Source organism: Bos taurus, chromosome 1 (genome assembly GCF_002263795.3).
Source record: "Bos taurus isolate L1 Dominette 01449 registration number 42190680 breed Hereford chromosome 1, ARS-UCD2.0, whole genome shotgun sequence".
In the NCBI taxonomy this organism is placed as follows: Eukaryota; Metazoa; Chordata; class Mammalia; order Artiodactyla; family Bovidae; genus Bos; species Bos taurus.
The window spans coordinates 135336431-135353805 of NC_037328.1; the positions used below are offsets into that span (position 1 = coordinate 135336431).

The 17375-nt window shown below is 47.4% G+C and overlaps 1 protein-coding gene and 1 pseudogene across 1 annotated transcript in view; both read left to right on the forward strand.

The window, feature by feature from the left end:
- Positions 1-459: 459 nt before the first annotated feature.
- SLCO2A1 (solute carrier organic anion transporter family member 2A1) overlaps positions 460-17375 on the forward strand; it is an 87105-nt gene continuing 70189 nt past the window's right edge. Inside the window, 1 exon segment of the mRNA NM_174829.3 lies at positions 460-555. Within this exon segment, the coding sequence (NP_777254.1) occupies positions 460-555 (96 nt within the window).
- Positions 12094-17351, forward strand: LOC132345903 (KAT8 regulatory NSL complex subunit 2-like; annotated as a pseudogene).

Here is a 17375-nt window from a genome sequence, read left to right on the forward strand (position 1 = left end):
ACGCCAGCGCCCCGGGTGCCCCCACGCTCTGCAGCCGGCCGCTCCCCCTGCAGACCTCCCTCTCCCCGGCCCGCCACCCCCGCCCCCACCCTCCGGCGGGCGGGACCTTCTCGAGGGGCGGTCGAGCCTTGCGGGTCCCAGCCCAGCTGCGGACGCAGAGACAACTTCGGCCGGAAAGAGGTCAAGCGCCGCCGGCCACCGCGTCACACCTGTCTGAGGGGGCGGCGGCGGCGGGGCGGGGGCTCGCAGCGCCTTTGACACCGAAGGGAAAGAGGGAGGAGGGAGTGCGCGTTTCATCATCGGCGGCGGCGGCGGCCACTTATAAAACTTCTAGGCGCGCACCCTCGCGCTCAGTCTCCTCCGGCCACCGACACGGCGCCCGCCACCCGCTGGCCGCCCGCCCCAGCCCAAGCGCCCCGGCCCCGCTCTCCCGGCCTCCCGCCCCGTGCTGCCGCCTCCATGGGGCTTCTGTCCAAGCCCGGCGCGCGCCAGGGTAGCGCCGCCTCTACTGGCCAAGCCGGCTGCAGTCCCCGCTCTATCTTCAGCAACATTAAGGTGAGCGGAGAAGCGGGAACGTCGAGCCCGAGCCGCACGGGGCGCACCGTCGGCGCGGTCCCGGCGTCGGTGCTGCAGGCGCCTGGGAGGCGCTGAGGGTGCGGGCGCCCACCCTCGCAGTCCCTCGGTCGGTGCTGCGCTCCCCAACGCATCTTTGCGGACCCCGCACCGCGGGCAAGGGGGCGCCCTGCCAGGCAAGCCGGTGCTGGCCGTGTGTGCGTGTGCGTGTGTGCATGCGTGTGTGTGCATGTGTGTATGCATGCGTGCGTGTGTGTATGTGTGCGCGTGCGCTTACTCACACGCCCTCCTCAGGGTAGGAAACGGCGATGCAAGTTACCTGCTTGTTGGGCCAGCTCTATTCAGGTAGTCTTGGCACTAGGGTAGGGAATTGCCCAGTTCTTTGAACAAGAACATCTCCGGGACACGGTTTTGGGCTCCTGTGACAGTTACTTTGTTAAGGGCGTGGGCTTGGAAGTGCCTGGTCTGGCGCCTTGTAGGGAACAGGCTGTGGTCCCTCTGAGATGAAGATCAGAGCCCGTTTCAGCTTGAGTGGGTGGCAGAAGAGCCATTCTCCACTATGCTTTCCCCGTCCCTGAGGGCGGCAGCCAGCGCGTGGGCTCTGCTACCTGATCGGGCTGCTGCCTGCAATGTTAAGAATTCCCCCGAGGCTGGCAACCTACACTGCAGCTCTTGGACCAGCTTTCCAGGTCCGGAACTAGCCCCCGGAAAGCAGCGGCTTTTGGTCTATGCAATAAAGTCTAGGCAGGTGCCTGGCAAGTTATGGGGAGTGGGTGAAGAAAAGCTGGGTGTAGGCAGTTGTGTGGTGAGGTTGCTTTCCTCCACTCACAGGTCCAAGAGGACTGGAATGGTGGAATCCACACTCAGGCTTTTTTGCCTCTTCTGGGAGGGCAAAATGCACCTCCTGTGGTAAGGATGTGGGAGGTAGTGGAGCCCAGGTCAGGTTTCCTTGGAGTCAGGGCAAATGGTGCAGACAGGTTGTTTATGGCAGTCACACAGTCAGATTCGGGGCGGTAAAGCCTCCAGTGGTACAATTAAGGGGGACCCAGAACACACGAAGGGAGGATAAAGGTCTCTCTGGGCTGGTTTTGCGTCCAAAAGAAAGGGATCTGGAGGTCACATTGTTAGCAATAGAGCTGGGCTCCCCACTCCTGCTTCTCTTCTTTCCCCATACCACACTAGGCTGAATTGATTCCATGGTTGGATGTAAGTAAGACAGAAATTTTGAGAGAGTTTAAAATAATACTCAAATCTCCTCACCTTTGGCCAGACCCTGATGAGAACACTGTGTGTGGTTTTGGTCCCATCATTTTAAGAAAGTTTAGAAAGGTTTCAGCAGAGAATTGTGGAAAAATTTGGTGTTTATAAACTAGGAATTGGGAGGAAAGGGCTAGAGTAATCATCAGGTGGTCTGAAAAGAAAGAGGCCCAGAAGGGAGCCAGACTGAGGCTAAGTCCTCTATTTTCACCACTCGTAGTGTTGGGAGCAGGAGGGACAGCTCATAGCCAGGGTATCCCCAAATGAAATTGATCTGTTTAGACCCGCCCTGAGTCTCTAAAATAAATGAGTTTATGGCAGCAGTTTCTTTGAAGATCTATAAAAATAAGATAATTTATCACATGCTGATGATTTAGTCACACGTGCCCAAGGCCTGGGCCCAGGCCAGTTGGCCTCCTTAAGACTCATACCAGTTAAAAGTTTTTCTGATCTCTGAAAACCAGAATTTTTTCAATCATTTCCTCTCTTAATCCATAGTAATTCTAAGGCCAGAGTTAGGAGCAGCTTCCACTTAGCTTCACTTACCAGCTTGAAAACAGGTAGGAAATTTGATATCTCAAGGCAAATCTGGGGGCTGGAATTCCATTAGTTAAACTCCCTGAAGCCTTTTCTTCCAGGGGACATTGCTGACATGTGGGGGCTTTGCGATTTGATGAGAGATTTCCTCCTCCCAATAAGAAGGTTGGTGGCTGCCCTGCACCTTCCCAGGGGGTGTGGACTGCACATGTCTTGTGACATGTGTGATATGGGAGGAACAAGGGACACCCAACCTAAGGACCCATCATTTTTCCAGGTTCCTCATTGTTGGGACAGATTGACCAATAGGCTTTAGGTGTGCATGTGTTTAGATGCTCAATCATGTCCAACTCTTTGCAACCCCATAGACTTTAGCCCGCCAGGCTCTTCTGTCCATGGGATTTCCCAGGCAAGAATGCTGGCATGGGTTGCCATTTCCTCCTTCAGGGGAACTTCCTGACCCAGGGATCAAATCCTCCTGCACTGGCAGACAGATTCCTTACCACTGAACCACATGGGAAGCCCAGTAGGCTTTATGACATTCCTGCAATACCCCACATACCATATGGTTTGGGAAAAGGCATGAAACAAGGGGACTAAGACCCAAGCCTCATGCCATCCCCTTACTTAACTAGGTGACACAGGAAAGCATTCCTGAGCCTCAGAGTCCTTAAGTGAAAAATACTGGGTAATATGAACAATGCCTACCTCCCGAGGGCTGGTAGGGGAGGGCTTCCTAAGAATTATGTGGAAAGAGGCAGAGGAAACAGCTTTGTAAATCATGCTGGGCTTTCTGGTATTGGCATCACTGTGAGGTCAGTTCTTGCCTCAGCAAACAAGACTCAGCATACAAACGTCATTTCGGATCTATTATTCCACCAATTACACCTCATTCTGTGAGACACAGTTAATAGTTAAGAGAAACTGCCGTTTATAATAATAATATCCCCAAAATAACAATAGTAGCTAACAGCAACGGATCTGTCTGAATGTACTTGAACTATGGAAATAGTTTACCCACATGCAATCCTCATTACAGCTCTATCAACTTTATACTGTTACTGTTCCCATTAGTGATGAGGAAAACAAGGCTTTGTGAGGCTGGTCTCTTGGGTGTGGATACATAGGAAGGGTGGTGTGTAGAGGAACCAGGAATCTGAGCCTCCGGAGTCACAGCCCCGAACCCTAACCCCTGTGTGCCTGGCCCTGTCTATTGCACGGTGCTGGTTAGCTCTGTATAAGCACATGGAGATACCTTGGATGTACTTATTCCGAGCAGTCAAGGGTTTCCCCAGACTCTGGTGACACATCCAGTTGTAACCAGTGGCTGCAGCTCAGATGTGTAGAGGCGCTAACAGGTTCAGATCTCTTCATTCTCCCTGGTCTCATTTCAAGAGCCTGGTGACTCTCAGGCGTGGGGTGAGTTTTTGGTACCTCCTTCTGCAGGAGTCAATACAATTGTTATTTACTCTGGAGAGTCACTGTTGCTTCTGACTTGTGTGCATGCCTGCATAATTGCTCAGTTGTGTCCGACTCTTTTGTGACCCTGTGGACCGCAGCCCACAGTGTTAGTGAACAAAATCTTGTCTTTCGCTGCCCACTGAAGCCAAATAAAAATTACAGAGACAGAGTCTGGAGGATATAAAAAGGTAGCTTTAATCCTCAGCTGGCTGAGAGGGCAACATAGTAGGCTCATGCCTCAAGAACTGTGCCATCCCTCCTGAGGAGGGGCCTGGGGTTTATATGCAGTTAAGGGTCAGTGATGAGGAACAAAGGTGTTAGGATCTTGTCATCTTCCTCTTGCCTTGTTTCAAAAATAGCCGTAGGCTGGCTTCAGGTAGCCTCTGGCAGTCTGGTGGCCCAATAGTTGGGTCCATTGTGTATTTTTACTTGGGCCTTCTTTCTGATACAGAAAAACTTCTGAGGGTTGATCTGCCAAGAGAGTGCTATAAAGGTGAACACCAAATACAGGATGTAATTGGCATAGAACCAAAGGATAATAGGTGCAAAATGTAGCTTATGCAGAATTAGGGGGCAGAAAACCAAACTTATTTACAGACATGCAGAGTTAGGGGGCAAGAAAGCAAGCTTAGTCACAGAGCACAGATTAGGAACAGTTAAAAGTAAAAACTAGGAAAGTTTGGGACTGTTCACTGTTCTCTTTATCTTCTTTGTTCTCAGGAAAGAGAAAGAAAAACTCATTCCTCATTTTTCCTTTTCACTGCAATACCAGGCTCCTCTGTCCATGGAATTCTCCAGGCAAGAATACTGGAGTGTGTTGACTTTCTCTCCTCCAAGGGATCTTCCCAACCCAGGGATCAAACCCACATCTCCTGCATTGGCAGACAGATGCTTTAGCACTGAGCCACCTTGCTTACAGCATTCTTTTTTTTTTTTTTTTTTAACATGTAATGCTTTTTAGTAACATAAGGCTAATTAGAATGTTACTGAATACAAATTATAAACACATGTTTTTAGAAATAATTACTGTGTGTATTATATTTTTTAAACTTCTTTTCTTATTAAATAATTTTTAAATTAAGAAGTAGAGGACCTGCTCCCGAGAAGGCAATGGCAACCCACTCCAGTACTCTTGCCTGGAAAATCCAATGGGCGGAGGAGCCTGGTAGGCTGCAGTCCATGGGGTTGCAAAGAGTCGGACACGACTGAGAGACTTCACTTTCACTTTTCACTTTCATGCATTGGAGAAGGAAATGGCAACCCACTCCAGTGTTCTTGCCTGGAGAATCCCAGGGACGGGGGAGCCTGGTGGGCTGCCGTCTATGGGGTTGCACAGAGTCAGACACGACTGAAGCGACTTAGCCGCAGCAGCAGAGTACCTGCTCACCAGCTATTGTCAGGGGGAGCAGTTCAGCATCCAGAACTCCTAAGCTCCAAATTAAGAACAGGTTCATTCAATGTTTATGGGGCACGAGTCGGGGAGGTGAGGGGAAATCTTGGTGGCTAACATATCCTAGCAACCTCAAAGAGATCTGTTGCTTCTTAAAATGAAACTTTTGGAGCCAAACTGGGGTTATCTTATAGAAGGAGTGGTTGATTTGGTAATTGCTGCCCACGAACTTTCACACCCAGGGTCCCAGCCTAGCGAAATAATGGCTGTCCTGTCAGTGGGGGTGAAAGGCGGGGGAAGAACAGTGGGAAGAAGGAGATTTCACAGCTGGCCCTGAGTGGCTCTGGTGACTCCCCCCAAGTGAGGGAGGGGTGCTTTGTTCTGGCCTGTGTCCATAATGTCCGGAGGCTTCTGACCCCCAGCCGTGGGGCAGCAGCTTGGGCCTAACCTCTCAGTTTCCAGAGGAAAGTGCTACATCCCCACAACCTGCAATCCATGCCTGGGGAGACTCTGAAGAGAATCCCCTGGGCCAGAGAATGCCCTCATCCCCCTATGAGTTGACATGCTTTCCTTCCTGGACTGTTTCTCTGACACAAGGGACAGTGTATGTTATTCTCTCCAGGGTGTCTGTCCCCTGAGAGGCCCACCTTGCTCTGCTTATGGGTGTGTTGGGGGTCGAGGAGGGAGAATTATGGGACTGGGTGGGGTGGAGGTCAAAGGTTATTCAGATCCTTTCTTCCTGTGACTGTGCCTCAAGCCCTTTCCTGGTTTTCATTTTGTCTCCTGGTGATGAATTTAACAAGTGGAAAGTGAAAGTGAAATTCACTCAGTAGTGTCCGACTCTTTGCGACCCCATAGAGTATACAGTCCATGGAATTGTCCAGGCCAGAATACTGGAGTGGGTAGCCTTTCCCTTCTCCAGCGGATCTTCCCAACCCAGGGATCAAACCCAGGTCTTCCACATTGCAGGGAGATTCTTTACCAGCTGAGCCACCAGGGAAGCCCAAGAATACTGGAGTGGGTAGCCTATTCCTTCTCCAGCAGATCTTCCTGGTCTAGAAATCAAACCGGGGTCTCCTGCATTGCAGGCGGATTCTTTACCAACTGAGCTATCAGGGAAGCAAGTAGAAGAAGGATTTATTTTGAAATAATTACAGATTCATAGGAAAAATGGTGCTGAGAGGACCTATGTACTTTTTACCTGGTTCCTTCCAAGGGTTTCACCTTACACAGCTGCAATGTAAGGCCAAAAACAGGAGAGTGAGATTGCAGTACTGTGTGAGTGTAGTTCCAGGCCATTCGATCATGTGTACAGGTTCAGGGAACTGCCATCCCTCTGCTTTAAGACTGTCCCATTGCCACCGAGATCTCCTTCTGACAACCCTAATGTTCTCTAGTACTGTAACTTTGTCATTTTGAGAACATGATATAAATGAATCATGAAATATGTGTGTGACCTTTTGAGACTGCTTTTTTCATTCAGCATAATGCCCTTGAGACCATTCCAAGTTGTTCCATGTATCAATAGTTTGTTCCTCTTTATTGCTGGATACTGTTCCAAGGCATGGATGTTATCATGATTTGTCCAGCCATTCACCTACTGAAGGACATCTGGATTGTTTCCAGTTTGGGGCTATTACAGATAAAGCTGCTATGAACAATCATGTATAGATTTTTGTGTGGGCATAAATTCTCATTTTGTTAGGGTAAAAACCCTAATGCTGGGAAAGATTGAAGGCAGGAGGAAAAGGGGATGACAGAGGATGAGATGGTTGGATGGCATCACTGACTCAATGGATGTGAGTTTGAGACAGCTCTGGGAGTTGGAGATGGACAGAGAAACGGCGTGCTGCAGTCTCTGGGGCCGTGGAGTCGGACACCACTGGTTGACTGAACTGAACTGAAAAACCCAGGAGTGCATTGTCTGGGTTGCATGGTGGTTTCCTGTTGATTTTTTTTTCTTAAAGAAACTGCCAAACTATTTTCCAGAGTGGGTATAACACTTTACATTTGCACTTGCAAGGTTTGAGAAATTCAGTTCCTCTACTGAATTTGATGTTGTTACTGTTTTTTATTTTAGCTATCCTTTTTTTTTTTTGAAAGAATTCCTCCCCTACAGAAGGGCACTGCCTTCTGTAGTGAAAATAAACTGGAGGACCCCATTTTTATACAACAATAGAATGTCAACACTGGCCAGAACCTCCTCCAAATGAAAAAGGGACCCAGAGAGGGGTGGTGACCCCTGCAAGGTCTCAGGGAAGTAGGAGTATTTTAGCTGTTTGAATTGGTGTGTAGTGAGATCTCAGTGTGGTCTTTATTTGCCTTTCCCAATTGGCTGGCGCTGTTGAACATCTTTTCATGTGCTCATTTGCCATGTGTATACCCTCTTCAGGCTTCCCTGCTGGCTCAGTTGGTAAAGAATCCGCCCACAATGCAGGAGCCCGAGGTTCAATCCCTGGGTTACGAAGATCCTGTGGAGAAGCAAATTGTAACCCACTCCACTATGCACGCCTGGAGAATCCCATGGTAGACAGAGGAGCCTGGCGGGCCAGAGTCCATGGGGTTGCAAGGAGTCAGACACGACTGAGCGACTGAACAGCAACAGCAGCAATACCGTCTTCACTGAAATATGTGTTCATATATTTTGTCCCTTTTCTTATTGATTTTTGAATTATTGTTTTGAGACTTTTTTTTTACATAAATGAGATACAAGTCCTTCATCGGGCATATTGTTTGCAAACATTTTCTCCCAGTCTGTAGCTTTTCATCCTCTCAGCAGAATCTTTCACAGAGAAAAAGGTTTTGATTCCAATAAAGTCTAATTTATCAATTTTTAAACTTATGGATCCTGCTTTTATTGTTGTCTAAAAACTCTTCACCAAATCCTAACTCATAAAAGAGAAATCCTGTGTTTCTTCTAAAAGTTTTATACGTTTTTTTTACATTTCAATCTGTGACCCATTTTGAGTTAATTTTTTGTATAGGTGTGAGGTTTAGGTCAAGGTTTCATTGTTTTGCCTGTGGTTAGGAACAAATAAATGGTTCCTACACTGTCTGTTGACAAGACTGTCCATACTCTACTGGATTGCCTCTGGGTCTTTGTCGAAGATCAGTCGGCCATACTTGTGTGTGTCCGTTCGGGCTTTTCCATCATGCTTCATTGATATATGTGTTTATCTCTCTGCCCACACCACCATGTCCTGATTACTGTAGCTAAACAGCAAGTCTCACTGTCAGGTTAAACTTGACTTTCATCCTGCAATGGTGTGATTACCAAATCTTATCACCCGCTCAGTTTCCCTTCTCCTTTGCCTTTTACGAAGAGTTAAGAGCAGATTCAAAGCTTGCTTTTAGTAACTGGATGGAATCTCATGTATTTACATGCTCCAGCTTTTCTTCTGGCTTGAGCTGAATGGTTGTCTTTTCCCTTGAATTTGATTTTTCAGTATATGTTTCTAAACTTTTTCTATTCGTAATAACAGCCCCGCAAAGGAGGTATAAGCATTTCCATTTCATGCTTGAAATCTAGGTTCATCCAAGGCCACATATCCAGTCAGTGGCAAAGCAGGAATTCCCACAGGTGTCAGCTCACTCCAACCTCCTCCTTCCCATGGCCACAGAATGCCTCTCAGTTCCAGATACTCTTGTCCATGAACATTTGGGTCTGAGCTTAGTGATCTCTGAGGTCCTTTTAGGTTCTCAGATTCCCACCTCATGCTAACAAGTTGCTGATTGAGATGAAACCAGGAGTAGGGCCAGATGGATCTGAGCTTTGCTGGCAGATCTGCTCTCAGTTCAGTTCAGTTCAGTCACTAAGTCGTGTCCAACTCTTTGCAACCCCATGGACTGCAGCACTCCAGGCCTCCTTGTCCATCACCAACTCCCAGCATTCACTCAAACTCATGTCCATCGAGTCGGTGATGCCATCCAACCATCTCATCCTCTGTCGACCCCTTCTCCTCCTGCCCCCAATCCCTCCCAGTATCAGAGTCTTTTCCAATGAGTCAACTCTTTGCATGAGGTGGCCAAAGTACTGGAGTTTCAGCTTCAGCATCAGTCCTTCCAATGAACACCCAGGACTGATCTCCTTTAGGATGGACTGGTTGGATCTCCTTGCAGTCCAAGGGACTCTCAAGAGTCTTCTCCAACACCACAGTTCAAAAGCATCAATTCTTCAGCGCTCAGCTTTCTTCACAGTCCAACTCTCACATCCATACATGACCGCTGGAAAAACCATAGCCTTGACTAGAGGGACCTTTGTTGGCAAAGTAATGTCTCTCCTTTTCAATATGCTGTCTAGGTTGGTCATAACTTTCCTTCCAAGGAGTAAGCGTCTTTTAATTTCATGGCTGCAGTCACCATCTGCAGTGATTTTGGAACCCCCAAACATAAAGTCTGACACTGTTTCCACTGTTTCCCCATCAATTTCCCATGAAGTGATGGGACCAGATGCCATGATCTTTGTATTCTGAATGTTGAGCTTTAAGCCAACTTTTTCACTCTCCTCCTTCACTTTCATCAAGAGGCTTTTTAGTTCCTCTTCACTTTCTGCCATAAGGGTGGTGTCATCTGCATATCTGAGGTTATTGATATTTCTCCCGGCAATCTTGATTCCAGCTTGTGCTTCTTCCAGCCCAGCGTTTCTCATGGTGTACTCTGCATATAAGTTAAATAAGCAGGATGACAATATACAGCCTTGACGTACTCCTTTTCCTATTTGGAACCAGTCTGTTGTTCCATGTCCAGTTCTAACTGTTGCTTCCTAACCTGCATACAGGTTTCTCAAGAGGCAGGTGAGGTGGTCTGGTATTCCCATCTCCTTCAGAATTTTCCACAGTTAATTGTGATCCACACAGTCAAAGGCTTTGGCATAGTCAATAAAGCAGAAATATATGTTTTTCTGGAACTCGATTGCTTTTTCCATGATCCAGCGGATGTTGACAATCTGATCTCTGGTTCCTCTTCCTTTTCTAAAACCAGCTTGAACATCAGGAAGTTCACGGTTCATGTACTGCTGAAGCCTGGCTTGGAGAATTTTGAGCATTACTTTACTAGCTTGTGAGATGAGTGCAATTGTGCGGTAGTTTGAGCATTCTTTGGCATTGCCTTTCTTTGGGATTGGAATGAAAACTGACCTTTTCCAGTCCTGTGGCCACTGCTGAGTTTTCCAAATTTGCTGGCATATGGAGTGCAGCACTTTCACAGCATCATCTTTCAGGATTTGAAATAGCTCAACTGGAATTCCATCACCTCCACTAGCTTTGTTCATAGTGATGCTTCCTGAGGCCTATTTAACTTCACATTCCAGGATGTCTGGCTCTAGGTGAGTGATCACACCATCGTGATTATCTTGGTCGTGAAGATCTTTTTTGTACAATTCTTCTGTGTATACTTGCCACCTCTTCTTAATATCTTCTGCTTCTGTTAGGTCCATACCATTTCTGTCCTTTATTAAGCCCATCTTTGCATGAAATGTGTTCCCTTGGTATCTCTAATTTTCTTGAAGAGATCTCTAGTCTTTCCCATTCTGTTGTTTTCCTCTCTTTCTTTGCACTGATCACTGAGGAAGGCTTTCTTATCTCTCCTTGCTATTCTTTGGAACTCTGCATTCGATGCTTATATCTTTCCTTTTCTCCTTTGCTTTTCACTTCTCTTCTTTTCACAGCTATTTGTAAGGCCTCCCCAGACAGCCATTTTGCTTTTTTGCATTTCTTTTCCATGGGGATGGTCTTGATCCCTGTCTCCTGTACAATGTCATGAACCTCAGTCCATAGTTCATCAGGCACTCTATTTATCAGATCTAGGCCCTTAAATCTATTTGTCACTTCCACTGTATAATCATAAGGGATTTGATTTAGGTCATACCTGAATGGTCTAGTGGTTTTCCCTACTTTCTTCAATTTAAGTCTGAATTTGGCAATAAGGATTTCATGATCTGAGCCACAGTCAGCTCCTGGTCTTGTTTTTGCTGACTGTATAGAGCTTCTCCATCTTTGGCTGCAAAGAATATAATCAATCTGATTTCGGTGTTGACCATCTGGTGATGTCCATGTGTAGAGTCTTCTCTTGTGTTGTTGGAAGAGGGTGTTTGCTATGACCAGTGCATTCTCTTGGCAAAACTCTATTAGTCTTTGCCCTGCTTCATTCTGTATCCCAAGGCCAAATTTGCCTGTTACTCCAGGTGTTTCTTGACTTCCTACTTTTGCATTCCAGTCCCCTATAATGAAAAGGACATCTTTTTTGGTATTAGTTCTAAAAGGTCTTGTAGATCTCCATAGAACTGTTCAACTTCAGCTTCTTCAGCGTTACTGGTTGGAGCATAGGCTTGGATTACCGTGGTATTGAATGGTTTGCCTTAGAAACGAACAGAGATCATTCTGTCGTTTTTGAGATTGCATCCAAGTACTGCATTTCGGACTCTTTTGTTGACAATGATGGCTACTCCATTTCTTCTAAGGGATTCCTGCCCGCAGTAGTAGGTATAATGGTCATCTGAGTTAAAATCACCCATTCCAGTCCATTTTATTTATTTATTTATTTATACCTAATAGCTCCTTTTTATTTATTTATTTTAATTTTATTTATTTATTTATTTTTTAAATTTTATTTTATTTTTAAACTTTACAATATTGTATTGGTTTTTGCCAAATATTGAAATGAATCCACCACAGGTATACATGTGTTCCCCATCCTGAACCCTCCTCCCTCCTCCCTCCCTCCAGTCCATTTTAGTTTGCCGATTCCTAGAATGTTGACGTTCACTCTTGCCATCTCCTGTTTGACCACTTCCAATTTGCCTTGATTCATGGACCTGACATTCCAGGTTCCTATGCAATATTGCTCTTTACAGCATCGGACCTTTCTTCTATCACCAGTCACATCCACAACTGAGTATTGTTTTTGCTTTGGCTCCATCCCTTCATTCTTTCTGGAGTTATTTCTCCACTGATCTCCAGAAGCATATTGGTCACCTACTGACCTGGGGAGTTCCTCTTTCAGTATCCTATCTTTTTGCCTTTTCATACTGTTCATGGGGTTCTCAAGGCAAGAATACTGAAGTGGTTTGCCATTCCCTTTCCAGTGGACCACATTCTGTCAGACCTCTCCACCATCTAAACTGCCCGTCTTGGGTGGCCCCACACGGCATGGCTTAGTTTCATTGAGTTAGACAAGGCTGTGGTCCGTGTAATTAGATTGACTAGTTTTCTGTGCTAATGGTTTCAGTGTGTGTGCCCTCTGATGCCCTCTTGCAGCACCTACCTCTTACTTGGGTTTCTCTTACCTTGGGCGTGGGGTATCTCCTCACGGCTGCTCCAGCAAAGCGCAGCCACTGCTCCTTACCTTGGATGAGGGGTATCTCCCCAGGGCTGCCCCTCCTGACCTTGAATGTGGAGTAGCTCCTCTCGGTCCTCCTGCGCCCACGCAGCCACTGCTCCTTGGACGTGGGGTTGCTCCTCTTGGCCTCCGTCCTGCTCTGAAACCTGGCAAAAGAGGAGGATGTGGGCTCGTTGGGTTGTCTGCAATTAATCCCAGCTCTCTTTGTTTAGAGGACCTTGATTCCCTGGAATGGATTAAATTTGATCAGGAGTGATGGATGAAACCAAGGCCCAGAGACTCAGACTACACTGCAGGCTGGATGGATGGGATGATGCTGTGCAGTGATCAGCCCTCTCACCATCTCCCCGGCCTCGTCACCTTGCTGGGTGGAGGTGCAACCGAGGCTGTGGGTTGAGCAGAGAGCACCAGCTGGGGCAGTAACCCGAGGACTGTGACCTGTGGGACACTCAGTCTGGTCAGCATCGGCACTGACCCCTACAGGGTTGACCTCTGCCTCTACAAATGTGGGAACATTAACCCTTTCTTGAAGATTTAGTGTGTACCCAAGTCCTTTAGGACCCTGAGAGTCCTGATGATGAGTTTTGTTTACCCAAACATCAGCCTTAACTATATATGTTCTGAAGTGTGTCCCATCCAACACCCTTGGGAGGTGCTGGCCTGTAGCACAGAAGGCCTCAGTTAAAATGCAGATGGCACCCGGGGAACTTCAGTAAGCTAGTGGCTGGCCCTGAATTCTAAAGGAGTGACCAGATCTCCACACTGGAGGAGGACAAGGGGATGAAGGTGGGCTCTGGAGATGTGGTTTAACTAACAGTGATTATTACATTTCTGTGGTAGTTGACATTTTATCCTAGAATCAAGTGAATTTTATATTTTTCTCCCACACAATGTATCTGTGTGCTTCCAAATAATATGTTGTGTCTACCTCCAAATGTTGTAGTAACGCTGATGCTCCAGGAAGCCACACCATGTTTGGCTCAGGTCGTCCAGATGTGACCCCAGGTAAAGTTTGGGAAATGATACCCCAGGCCTCAAGTTAGAACTGGTTTATGTGATTAACTCACTCAGCCAGCTTGTTGGGCATGGAGGGAACGATACCTAGGAAATGTCAATGGGACAGGTATGGGGTGCAGATGCAGGCAATTCCTGGGCTGAGCCCATGGGACACCCCAGGAGAGGAGCTGGCTAGAGGGTGCATGAGGCCCCATGGGCTTCGGGAGAGGGGGTGCCTGGTTGGGGGCAGACAGCAGGCAGCAAGGGCCACACTGGTCCTGCCCCACTGGCTGCCTGAGAGATTGCAGGATGAATTAAACTGTTTTAGAAGTCCTTCCTGCCAGAGTCCAGGCCCTTATGAAATTGCCCTGCTTTGCCTTCTATTCACAGTGCATTTGAGGGAATTGCGGGGAGCTAAGCATCACTCGCTCACAAGCCTGTACAGCATGTCTACGGTGGAGGCACGTCCCCAGACGTCACTGGTTTCACTCAGCTCCCTAAGAGGCCCCCATGTTTCCAAGAAACAATGATCTGTAGCGCCCTGCCTCTCAGTGTGACGCATGGCCTCAATTTGTGTAGGACCGAGGGGGTTCCCAGCATGTAGACTTTCAGTTTTTTTTATATATATAAATTTATTTTAATTGGAGGCTAATTACTTTGCAATATTGTATTGGTTTTGCCATACATCAACATGAATCTGCCATGGGTGTACAAGTGTTCCCCATCCTTCAGTTTTAAAACTGAAGATGTTCTGGGCAGATGGGGATAAGTTGGTCACCCCACTGCCTCCCTTGCTGTGACATTTTACAAGAATGGACTTCCAGCCCCTGACTATAGGGTGGGAGAGGAGACTATGGCAGGTCAGGGATGGTACCCAGGATGGAAATAAGCCTCACGGCAGGAAGGAACTGGAGGCTTCCAGGAGAAGACGGGTGGTAGGGCCCACTTCTCCCTCTTGTTTGTACATGGAAGTCCTCCGGTCTGGCCCTGCCTTCGTTGCCCGTTATGACTTGTACAACATTTTAAACTTACTGTGTAGAATCCATACAAGTAATGATAAACCTGAGCTATAGAAACACAGCGCCAGAATGGAGCGGCGCAGCGGCAGAGGTTTCGGTATGACCAGGATGCAGATCCACATGTTGCTAACCGATCGAGTGAGGATCACCCCAGTGCCCAGGGCTCAAGAGCCCCTGTGCTGTTCACTCATTCATCGCCCATGCTCGCAACCTTATCTGGTGGGGCAGGAGTTTTGCTCAGCATATCCTCGAAGACAAGAATGCGCCTTGCAAGAGGCGAAAAATGGAAAAAGATGTCCCAGTGCTGCCCTAAAGCCTGAGAAGAAAGATGGGGTGTCCTTCTGTGCTGAACATGCCCGTGGGAATGCCCTGGTTCTTCATGCTCAAGCGAAGAAGACCAGTCCAGGGCTTGTGGGTGAAGCATTCTTGTGCCAGCTGAGCTCACATGCTGGGACAGAGCTGGGTCTTAGACTCCAAAATGTAGCTGCAGTGAGGCCAGCCAAATTTCGAATGTGCTGGCGTCTACATAGCTGAAGAAGTGGCCTTGATTATGCGTGAGAAGCTTATTTGTTTGCAATTTTTGTGCACTGACCAGGTCAGGAAGCAACAGTTAGAACTGGACATGGAACAACAGACTGGTTCCAAACAGGAAAAGGAGTACGTCAAGGCTGTATATTGTCACCCTGCTTATTTAACTTATATGCAGAGTACATCATGAGAAACACTGGGCTGGAGGAAGCACAAGCTGGAATCAAGATTGCCAGGAGAAATATCAAAAACCTCAGATATGCAGATGACACCACCCTTATGGCAGAAAGTGAAGAGGAACTAAAAAGCCTCTTGATGAAAGTGAAAGTGGAGAGTGAAAAGGTTGGCTTAAAGCTCAGCATTCAGAAAACAAAGATCATGGCATCCGGTCCCATCACTTCATGGGAAATTGATGGGGAAACAGTGGAAACAGTGTCAGACTTTAATTTGGGGGGTTCCAAAATCACTGCAGATGGTGACTGCAGCCATGAAATTAAAAGACGCTTACTCCTTGGAAGGAAAGTTATGACCAACCCAGACAGCATATTGAAAAGCAGAGACATTGCTTTGCCAACAAAGGTCCCTCTAGTAAAGCTATGGTTTTTCCAGTGGTCATGTATGGATGTGAGAGTTGGACTGTGAAGAAGGCTGAGCCCCAAAGAATTGATGCTTTTGAACTGTGGTGTTGGAGAAGACTCTTGAGAGTCCCTTGGACTGCAAGGAGATCCAACCAGTCCATTCTGAAGGAGATCAGCCCTGGAATTTCTTTGGAGGGAATGATGCTGAAGCTGAAACTCCAGTACTTTAAGGGCCACCTCATGCCAAGAATTGACTCATTGGAAAAGACTCTGGTGCTGGGAGGGATTGGGGGCAGGAGGAGAAGGGGACGACAGAGGATGAGATGGCTGGATGGCATCACTGACTCGATGGACGTGAGTCTGAGTGAACTCCGGGAGTTGGTGATGGACAGGGAGACCTGGTGTGCTGTGATTCATGGGGTCGCAAAGAGTCAGACATGACTGAGCGACTGAAATGAACTGAACTGAACTGTACTGACCAGTTTAAATGGCTTCAGCATCTGCTCAAAGAGAAGAAGCAATGTTACATAATTACAAAGTGGAACATGCAGCTCTAGGTAGTCTCGTGAGTGGCCCGGAGAGACTTCTGGCCAAAGAACGAGAGAAGTTAAAGCATCTAAAATGTCTTCAGTGGTATTGTCAGTGCTGTGGAGTGGAAGCCTTACCACACAGGCAAGCCGAAGGAGCGCAGAAAGCTGGCCGCACACAGTGCTGCCTGACAGGCTCATACCACTTGCTCCATTCAGAGGTGCTTGGTCTTTGTGGATTCCAGTGACCGGACACTGCCTTACTTCTGTATGTCAGGGCACAGATCAGGCTCTCTTCAATGCTGCCAGGGGTGTGAACAGGTACCGTGCAACAAACCAGTTCCCATCAGCCATTCTGAGGCTCCTTTTTGCTGCCCACTGCATTTCAAGTTGCCTCAGACGTATAAGCCCGAGCTGTGGGTGATGGTATGCAGTGCCCTCCCTCACCCTTGCGTTTTGACCCTTCACTAACCCTTGAAGATCATCTGGTGAAAGAAATTGCTGAAGGTCCAGTGGACATTTTGGGCCACATGCAGATTGCTGGAGATGGGTGCTGATCACAGGGATCTCAAAATTCTGAGACAGCCTCTGCAACCATTGCCTCAGAGTGTCCAGAACCCACCCGTGTCAGTTGATACTGTGTTTCGGAAACCAGTTGACTTTGGGGGATTTGTATTTCCCATTCTCTAAGGCAGTATTTCTGACCCTCTCTCACTAAAGGACAAGCCAGGCTACCTTGTTTTTCTTCTGGTTTATTGAATGCTATATAGTCTAACCAAATGTTGGGGGCAGGGGCCAATAGTGTCTTTAAATTGTGATGTTTTCCCACTCTAGGCAAGGAAGAGAGTAGGTGATTCCTGTCATAGCTGCCGAGATTGGAGCTGTGCCTAAGGGGAAAGGGATTTTTGTAATGCTCTTTCCCAAGTCTTGGGATAGCGATAATCCCAGTGGCTCGTTATCTCTGTCTAGCAGCCTATATTTTAGCCTTTCCTCACCTTTTCCCTAATCGAGTAATCTGAAGCTCCTCTCCTCAGTGATCTCTGACCTATAGCCTCAGAAAATAGCCCACAGGACTGGGCCCTTCTTAACCATCCATCTTGCTTCTAAACTATGTAAATTTCTGTTGTGGCTATCTTATGTAAGATGCAATAAAAATATTATATATAGTTTCTGT